The sequence below is a fragment of the Engystomops pustulosus genome, chromosome 6 (genome assembly GCF_040894005.1).
Source record: "Engystomops pustulosus chromosome 6, aEngPut4.maternal, whole genome shotgun sequence".
Taxonomy (NCBI): Eukaryota; Metazoa; Chordata; class Amphibia; order Anura; family Leptodactylidae; genus Engystomops; species Engystomops pustulosus.
Genome location: NC_092416.1, coordinates 155,776,027 through 155,786,540, shown reverse-complemented (window position 1 = coordinate 155,786,540; position 10,514 = coordinate 155,776,027). Strand labels below are relative to the sequence as shown.

Below are 10,514 nucleotides of genomic sequence, written 5' to 3'. Positions count from 1 at the left end.
TCTATAGTCATTCATCATATTGCAGTAGGGAGTCTGCCATATGTTATAATGTTCCTGGAAAATTACAAGTCTTGCAGTATATGTTCCATGTTCCGCATTAGTAATGACCGGTATAGTGGGGGGTTCACTAGTACCATATCATCACAATGTCCTCTGATCAGGACAACCATGGAATCGGAGGAAGATGATAAAATAATAAACTTCATGGAAGAATAATGGAGGAGAATTCCTAATCCTGTTTTATAGTATGAAACGAAATATATCACAGTAACTGATGCTGGATGAAAAATGCGTCCATCTTTAGACATCTATGCCTTCTCTCCACCACTAGCCTATCTGGCAGAGCGCTAATCGAATAAACTTGTATTACTTGGGATCTTTTTTTATGGTTGGCTTCTTGGGTTTCTTAATTATTCTCTTTGGGTTTTGGCAAGTGTGGACTTCGAAATGCATTTTGCAGGTAAAGAAACACTTGAACATGAAGTAGCGGAGCTGTTGAGCACCTTTTGTGCTTCATGAATGGCCATTGAGGTTCTTGTCTGTGCTTCCAAAGATTCTCCAACTTTCTCAAGGACTTCTTCTCACTATACTTTCAAGCACTTAGACAGGACACTTGCTAGAAATTTAGCCAAAACGTCTATTTTTTTTTCAGTGATCTATCTCCCTACATTGGGAGAGTTAATCAGTCCAGGGCTCTTAGAAGCCATCACGAGATTACTGACCTCCGTGTTTCATTGTGCAAGCTGTTGTACTGAGATGCACCTGGGAGAGCACAGTTATTAATTGCAGGCATAGCAACGGGTCCCCAACTACTGGAGATTAGAGGGCTGCAATGGCTTTTCCAGCATCAGAGAGCGTGAGCAAAACATACACTTCAGCTAATTCTCAGAATTATTCCAGATGGCTAACCCCAATGCACGCGGCATGGGCAGGGAGAAAGAAATACAACACAACTCTGGAAGAGGAGGTTCATGGTTTGTCATAAGGAAGGTTCCTCAACGTATGGACAAAAGAGTTGGATACTGGGATTAAAATTTTAGTAGTAGCCCGAAAGATATAGTCATATCTTTCTCACTGTAGACCAATTATTTCTATTTTAGAATAAACAGATTTTCTAAATGATAAAATATAGGGAAGCGTTCTACATCTTGTTGGAAGGTTCCCTTGACGTCTTGAAGGCCCAAAGACCAGCTGTTACCTCTGGAGAAACCCGACAAGAAGGGTTTTATTGTAGCACCACCACAGAGGAAGCTAAGTACTGCACAGTGTCCATACAAATCAATAGGATATCTTGGAAGAACTGGTCCACTAGAGCAAGGGTCACCCCGACTGCTCTTCCCTGAGGCCAAGATAAGGATTCTGAATAGAGGGTGACCCTAAATAAACTTGGGATTTCCGAGTAGCCTTTACTGAACAAACCCTTTAAGCTGGAACCACGTGTGCAATGTTTGTCGTTTAATTTTTTTTTTTTTAGCCAAAATGAACATGGGAAATTTTGGCTCAAATAAACTGCACCTCCAACTGCATGTTTGATTTCATCCACATGAAATATGCACCTTTCTTTGTAAGAAATCAGTAATATTTTTGCCCAAAAATGTACTTTAATTCGTGCTGGTGGAGTGCATTGGGTATTGCTGTAGACATGGTGCAGTGATTAGCCTTACATGTTAATCATATGTGTCCAATAGTGTTGAGGGGACCCAAATCAAACTTTGTGGGTTCCAATCTTCAGACCCGGACTTCAGTCAGAAGTTCATGTCTGGGTTCAGCTCAGCAACCCACCGCCTTCCTGTCCCAGTGCTGGCACCTATCACGGGTATTATCTCCTTAAATTTAAATCAATGCGTGTACACACCAGGAATAACTTGCTTGCAATGCGTATACACTGCCATTTTGGAGAGGATCACTGATGATTATGTCTCGTGCTATGCCAAGGCCAAACAGAATTTCCAAAATTTTCACCTTTATGGGTCCTCTCATCACCAGTGTCCAGTACATTTCCCTCCATTAGGATTCTGCAAGACCTAAAAGTGGCGCCAACTCCAGTAATTGGGCGCAAACAATGGGTGTGACATTAGTGCCAAAGCGAGCTTAACGTGGCCTTTCTAATTGCCACCTTTATAATTGCCATTATCAAAATATTGCATCGATAGGACACTCAAGCTATAGGACAATCTGCAGTCTCATCTTTCCTACCATTAAATGGGTCAGTTAAACCTTTTGCCACCTACTTTCTACTACAGATATGTAGAGAACACATGAGGTGACAGTGTTGGTAATGCCCCAGGTATGCTCCGGCACCGCTTTGGTTAATAGTGAGTACATAATGTTGGAGTCTGCAGATGTTTCTGCTATCAGATGTAAATATGAACCTGTGATCCTTATACAGTGAAAGATGACAGTGACAAAAGGTCCAAAGTCCGCCCGTCTTTTCCTGACTGTTCCCTCATGGCAGGGTGACCATCTGGGACTCCACTCTCTACCTCTGCAGGGTCACATCGTGTGCAAACATACGGAGGATAAAACATCACGTGACCTCATGTATATTATACAGGTGCAAACGCCGCAGTGTTGTGGAGCCATTTGGTTCAAATAACCTCTCCCCCTTATTCTATGGGTCAGTACAATAAGGGGGACACCATTTTTTTTTTTAGAGCTTGATATCTCAAAAGAAAAATCAAATCTTTTGAAAAAAAAAAAAAAAGAAATAAAAAACTCTTGTATTGCTCTTTTCCGACACCCATAACAGGGTTGGGTGTCATTTTTGCAGGATGAACTGATGTTTTCATTGTTGCAATTTTGTGAAATGTACCACCTTTTGATCACTTTTTATTACATTTCTTATCTGTGGTGAAATTGTGGGCATTTGCGCTTTAGTACATGGGATAATTATTTTTATAAGTTGAGTATTTGGGCACGCAGGGTACATAAAATGTTTATGATTTTGTCTATTTATTGTCTTGTGAGTTTTAGAGAAAAAGTGGTACGGTAATTTGAATTTTCATTTTCTTTAAAGGGGTATTCTCGTCTGGGCACTCACATTCAGTTTCATTAATCAGTCATTTATAAACATTTCTTTAATTAAATGTTATTAAAAAAATGTTCCTGTGTGCAGATAATTTCTCATAAATGTAGCCATGTTGTCCCTTAGAAACAAGACTGTGGCCTTGGATACGGCCACCTCTGCTGGAGTGATAGCACAAAGTAACAAAAAGTTTTTGTATATGAAATGTCCGGGAGTTACTGTATGTCCCACAGCCGTCCTGTGGTAATGATCACTGAATCCTGGTGGTCAGGCAGGGCTCGATAGTGCATGCCTGGCCATTGCTGCCAAAATGTGAGGTGGTCGTATCCAAGCAATCTCGTTTCTAAGGGACAACATGGTTATGTTTATGAGAAATTATCTTCACACAGGAACATTTTTTTAATAACATCCAATTGAAGAAATATTTACATATGGCAAATGAATTTAATAAAATGTAAATACCCAGATGGGAAAAAACTTTTTTGATATTTAAAACATTTATTTAGGGTCATTATCATTCCATAATATAACACCTGTGTATATTTTGTACTGTAATATTTGTAATTGGGGGGGTTTATGGAATAGACCCTAAATGTTGTTACTGAGTTGGCAACTGTTATGGAGGTGGCCCGTAAAGTGTCTCCTCCCTATATGAAGAGACTAGTGCTATAAACAATGAATTATAGTTTGGGGGGTAAAGGAGGATTAATAGTAATTTTGCATTGCACTGAAGTTACACCAGTGGCTGGTGATAGTAACGTTGCCAATTTTAACCCTAATTTCTTTTTTTGCAGTTGGAGAAATCACTGTGGCCAAATATTGGAGCAAGTTAGTTTCCAAGCCCGGAGCCCCCTTTGAAAATATTTCTACACCTCACTCCTCGATGATTTGGTGACTATATTATCATGGGTTAATGACTGCATTATTAGTGTAGCGTGTCTAATTTATCATAATTGAATCTGGTTTTCTGGTTGCTACCCAAATAATCTACACATCTGACGACATGTAATTCATCCTGTGCAATAATCTCTTGTGACGGTCTCAAGGTCATTAGTACATACAAAGCGCATACGTGGCTGCTGCACAATCACATAGTGGGGCACATTTACTAAGGGTCCTGCGGCCGCGATTCTGTTTTGCAGCACGCGATCGGATTTTGGCGCATTGGCAACGCAGCAAAAATGGGGGGCGTGGCCGTCGGACAACCCAACGGATTTGGACAAACCGCAGAAATTTAAAAAAGAATTGTATTGCAAGATCAGCACTTACATGCACCGGGAAGAAGATGGTGAACTCCGGCGAACCTCGGCGCAGCAGCGACACCTGCTGGATATCGGGCGCACGACCTTAGTGAATCCTGGCAGACCCGAATCCTCGTCGGACAACTCGCCGCATGATCGCAACTGGACCGGGTAAGTAAATGTGTCCCAGTGTGTCCGACTGCATCCAGGACAATGGTGGATACATAAAAAACGCTTCCGCCCTACAGGGGTGTTACTAGAGTGAATATCCATGAGCAAGGACCTTAGGGTATTATGTTGAAGAAACCCAAGAGAAGGGATGAGCGGACCCCAACCCCAATGTTCAGGTCGAAACCTGGACTTCATACAGAAGTCCCACATTGGCGCATTATCATCAGCATTTTCCCTAGGATCAGGGTCGGCTTTAGGAGCGGCAAACTGGTCAATTGCCCAGGGCCCCCTGTCCTAAGGGGATCATTGCTCCCTCATGACATTAAAAGGTTAAAACACACACGATTGGTGCAGGCACCTATCGCCGGTGTTAAATAGTGATGACCAGACCACACAACCTTTTCACTCTTTACAAGATTTTGCCAACTTGCCGAACCCAGACCTACACAGACTCGCTCATCACTACCAATGAGAAATTGGGGTTCACTGTCCACAAGCAGCTTCCTATTAATTTGCATGTACGGTACTTTGAGGAAGTATGATTGGTCCAAAATAGCACCACGTATGGGTTTTAAATGGGTGTTTGTGTCCACAATCAAATGAAGCCATATAGAGATAATCATCTTTTTATGGATATGCAAACAAGCCTGCAAGAACAATGAAGACGGACCTAATTTACCAGACTTGCCTATAGACTATTATGATCCAGGCAGAGGCAGAAAACTCAAACATAGCTGACATGGAAGACTCATAGCACTTGCCGATGTCTGTGGGCAAATCAAGTCACCTGACTCCGCCCCTGTTGCACTTGCCACTTATTTGTCCTAGTGATGGGTTCCTTATAGTACTTCTTTATATTGGAAGTAAGGCTCAATACTCACATTTATGAAAATGTTTATGAATAAAGACGATTTGGTTATGAATCTGCCATAATATAGCGATTACTGGCATGTATGAGACGCCTCCCCGCTATGTTTTATGTTACTTTTATGCTATTTATCTCGAGTCGCATTGATTTTCTCATTGATGGAAACACATATTTAGTCAATTTTTCAACATAATTCCCGTCTCTATGGAGGCTTATGTTTAAGTGACAGATCAAAGGATCAACTCCCCGCTGACAAATACATTTCTCCACCTCATATAGACGTCTTCTTTATGCTGATCACAGGCGGCGGGCTGATGTGTCTGGACCCCCGCTATGTGGTCATCTGTTACATGCAACCATAGACCATTACTAAGCGCACAGCATCACATCCCCCACCAGATCAGCTACAAGCACACAATGAATATCAATCGACGCTGCACTATTAACTCAGAAAATAAAAAATTCTATCATCCACATGGCGAAACCTTGGAGCTATACTGTCTCCAATATACAATACCAGTAAGACTAGAGAGCTGCCATGTTACACACAATGTATACATACAAATACACATAAAGTGTCTAAATAGAGCAAAACTATTCTATATCGATCTGCTTATTTCTTTATAAAATTCCTTCTGCAGACAGGACACTATGTACAATCTGCTCAGCTTCTCCTGCTCTATAACATTCTGCCTGCAAATAGGACACTATGTACAATCTGCTCAGCTCCTGCTGCTCTATATCATGCTGCCTGCAGATAGGACACTGTGTACAATCTACTCAGCTTCTCCTGCTCTATATCATGCTCCCTTCAGATAGGACACTGTGTACAATCTGCTCAGCTCCTCCTGCTCTATAACATGCTGCCTGCAGACAGGACACTGTGTACAATCTGCTCAGCTCCTCCTGCTCTATAACATGCTGCCTGCAGACAGGACACTGTACAATCTGCTCAGCTCCTCCTTCTCTATAACATGCTGCCTACAGATAACAGGACACGAAGTACAATTTCCTAAGCGCCTGCTCCTGTTCTATAACATGTTGCCTTCAGATACAATCTGCTTAGCTCCTCCTGTTTTATAACATTGTTCTAGCAGGTAGGACACTATGTACAATCTGCTCAGCTGCCCCTACTCTATAACGTTCTTCTAGCAGATAGAACATTTTCCTATTTGGAAACTAAGCTAATTTACACACAACAATGAATAAAACAATCTTTATTGAAATGACACACAGAACATGAATATAAAAAGACAATACATGGGAGTGGTAATGAGAAACCATCACATCAGAATATCGCGTTATCCGTTGGAACATAATAGAGGGACCAGGAGTAGCGGAATCCTATAATTAAAACCATTGTGTATTAATGGACTGCCAAAATACATTAAATACATTAAATAAAAATGCACATGATTTTAAGTGTAGCACATAACTGAATTCATACAGATCGTAATTTAAAGTGCTAGTGCAATGATAGTCAGATTATTGCCACAATATCTCATAATAGGGCAAATCATCCTATCCCTCCACAGTACAGCCATGTACTGTCACAGTTCATAGGTACATAGCTTACCCCTGGTATCTTATACACCCCGAGTACACCACGGACCGGAGAACTCCCCAACGCACGTTTCGGCGCTAGCCTTCGTCTGGGGGAATGACAGATAGGACACTATGTACAATTTTCTCGGCTGCTTCTCCTGTTCTATAACATGTAGCCTGCAGATAGGACACTGTCCGACATTTACTAAGAACAGTGCAGTCTGTACTATGTGCAGTGTCCTGTGTATAGTGTAGAGCAGTGGTGGCGAACCTATGGCACGGGTGCCAGAGGAGGCACTCAGAGCTCTTTCCGTGGGCACCCATGCCTTCACTTCAGCACAGAATTTGCTAGATGTGTCTCAAGGCTTCCTCCTGCGGTCCAAGATATGGACATGCTATGCTCAGTGTTATTTTAAAGGGACACCTCCTTGGCTGCCAGGGCTACCCAAGAAGCAAGAAGGTGTGGACAGAGATGGATTATTGTTGGAGCTCCTGCTCTGGGTCTCTCTCCTCTTCAGGGGACAGAAGCTATAATCCAAATTTCTCCATCTTTTTTCTATTGTATTGGCGTCCTCAGGACGCCAATACGATTTAAACTTGTGACACAGCTGGGATCAATAGGTTACTGCTTAAATTGTCATGTTGGCACTTTGCGACATAAAAGAAGGTTCTGGTTGTAGGTTGGGCACTCTGTATCTAAAAGGTTTGCCATCACTGGTGTAGAGTATAACAGATTCAGGATATCTGGTGCCCGTTCTTCATGAATCTGGTGCTGCCTGCACTGCCTGACCCACTTTTTTTGCGTGCACCTTTAACATGGGCCATGCTACACACTTCTGTCAGATTTTGCACGTTAAATCTGGCGCACGGTCCGACTAAGCACAGGAACGACCCTTCAGTACAGAAATTTGTGTCGCATAAAGAATAGTGCAGCTGGCCACAAAACAGTTGCGTGCGACAAATGTGGCGCAGACACTTTGTAAATAGTTGTGCAAGCTGTTTGCACTAATAAGAACTTGCAAAGTCTGAGAGAAAACTGGCGCACGGCCCTTAGGTTTGTTCTTAAGTTGAATTTGTATGTAAGTCGAAACTGTATATTTTATAATTGTAGATCCAGACAGATTGTTACTGGTGAAGTCATTTCTCAGGAAACGCTGTAAACCGCCTTCCCCCAGGAATAAATTGTTAGCTTTATCGGCGGCATCACAGATCTTACTGCCCTTTGCCAAGGCTTCTATTATAATGTTCACACCTGATCCCAGGAGAGAGTCCTTGTAAGTCAATGGCAGCCCATTCAAGGTTAAAGGTTCCTATTTTTTCAGATAGAAACATGTCAAAAGTTTTGGGTGCTAACCTCAGACCAATTGCTAAGAGGGACAAAGGCTCATTTCCCAAGTGCTGGTTGTTTTGCTTTTGATCAGCCTTGGGGACAATAGGGCTCATTTACTAAGGGTCCGCAGACCGCATTTTCATCGGGTTTCCCAACGATTTCCGTCATGCGCCGCATTTAACATCGGATTTTGGCGCATTAGCGCCGGCTTTCACGCGACACAAATCTGGGGGCGGGCAGTTGGATGATCCGAAGGATTCGGACAATGCACGGGATTTAACATCGCAAATTGTGTCCCAAGACACTCCAGCGGACCTCAGCGGCCGCACGATTTTGGTGAATTGCGCCGGACTTCATCTTTGTCGGACCGTCCGGATCGGGGATCGCGACAGGACCGGGTAAGTAAATGTGCCCCAATACTGTTTTCCATGGAGTGGCTGATCCAAGTAACAGCAGTTTATGGATCTGATCTGAAGTAACCTGGTCTGACCACTACACAGAGAACAGCACTGTCTGCATCCTGCTCTATTCTCTGTTTATCAGATCCTGAGAACAGCAAATCTGCAGTAGTGCTACGTGTTGGACCACCACCAAGCAGATATTGAGGCCCAATTCTTTGTTTATGTTAGTAATATTTTTAGCCCACAAAAGACCATGTGGTAAACTTATTAGCAGAACCCCATAACAAAAGGCCTTGTCCATATCACAGACCAAGACTGGCTGCATCCTTAAGGGTTAAATCTAACAGTGGGAAAACAGCCACAAGCTACTAAAAGCAGAGAAAATTACACAAACTGATTCTAAATAAAAGACAGTAATCAATGTAATTGTTACCATGGTTACTAAGCGAAAAATCATATTCAAGGGGAAAAAAAATCATAAAAATGAGCCTCCATCATCTCAATGACCGTTCAATCACGACGGGCATCTGTGCATTAATAAATGCATATTAACATCAGACGTGGCCGCCGGCATTGTTCTTTCACCCGCATTCACACAGGACATCATGTCCATTTACATTATTCTGATTTCATCTGGGGTTTTTTCTTTCCGTTTTTCTTTTATATAAAGGTTGTTTTTGTCTGTTTAGAGAATAAAAAAAAGAAACACACAAAAATGACTATTCTTATTCAGCGCTGCAGTTTTTTTCTCCCTTTTTGAATTACAGTGAGCATGACTCTTTTCATTCTTTCTGTTCATCGTAGAAGTATAAGGTTTTGTTTTTAGGTAGGTAGTGGTACATAATGTAGGTGCCATATTTAGTTTTTTTTCGCGGTTTTTAAAGTTGAAGAAAAATGCCACCACGGAATTCAACACGGCTGATTTCGTTTAGAAACAGTGCCCCCTATGGACAAAAGGTCGTTTGTAGTATTGCACCTCATTTCCATTCATATTAGTGAAGATGAGCTGCAATTGAAGACATAACCTCTGAACAGGGGTGCTGCTATTTTTTGGAAGAAAGCAGCCATGATTTTCTTTTTCCTGTACAACCCCTTTAATTACCGTAATAAAGCTAAAATTACTGCAGGTTCTTATTATTATTATAATAATATTCCCTCTGACCTGGTCATAGGATAGTTCCCTGACTATCTCTTTGAAGGTCATGATCAGCATTGATGTCTCTATTTATAAAGGTCAAAGACCCAGATATATCCCCAGAGTCAAGAAATGTCTATTCCAAGGTTTCAGCAGTTAACTACTAAAAATTCTGGGGTATCACCAGTGTGGAGGAGTTTTTCTGTTATGTTTTTAAAGCTTAGTACACTGTAGCCTCAGGGAGAGGTAGACCATTTATCTGTCTGACTACGGTATGCTTCTGGTTAGAGAATCTCAGCTACAATTATCTGCAGATTGAATTCCAACCTATATCTTTAAAAGCCCAAAGCTCTTGTCTTACAGCCCAAAGAACTGGAGTTCTGAGATACTCTTCTTTAAAATGTCACCAGAAGCATTGTTTTAGGCACTATGGAGCCCTAGATAATCGCATCTAGTGTATCCTTCAGCCAACTAGAAGAGTGCCATTCCTAGGAGACTTATTTTTATATTAAAGTGACTATTCTGTGGGGACTGGGAAAAATAGACCATTGAATGGGACCTGAGCTGCAGTAACTCTACTCAGCCACTACACAAAGAAAGGAGCTGTTCCCGCCCTTTTGTCTGTGTCATTTCTCTACATGAGAAGCTACTGTGACTCCCAACGATCTGATATATAGAAATCACCAATATTTTTACCTCAGAAAACCACTTAAAAACACAGTAAAATGTTCATATGACTGGAATTACCCATCATCCCATTGTAAAAACCTAATAATTCCATATTCCTTTTAGTAATAA

General features: G+C 41.7%; 1 protein-coding gene across 1 annotated transcript in view; it reads right to left on the bottom strand.

Annotated features, from left to right (window-relative positions):
- Positions 1–6,541: 6,541 nt before the first annotated feature.
- Positions 6,542–10,514, bottom strand: part of SEC14L1 (SEC14 like lipid binding 1) — a 43,789-nt gene continuing 39,816 nt past the window's right edge. The window contains exon 18 of the mRNA XM_072111983.1: positions 6,542–6,649. Within this exon, the coding sequence (XP_071968084.1) occupies positions 6,607–6,649 (43 nt within the window). The 3' untranslated portion in view covers positions 6,542–6,606. The remainder of the gene's footprint in view (positions 6,650–10,514) is intronic.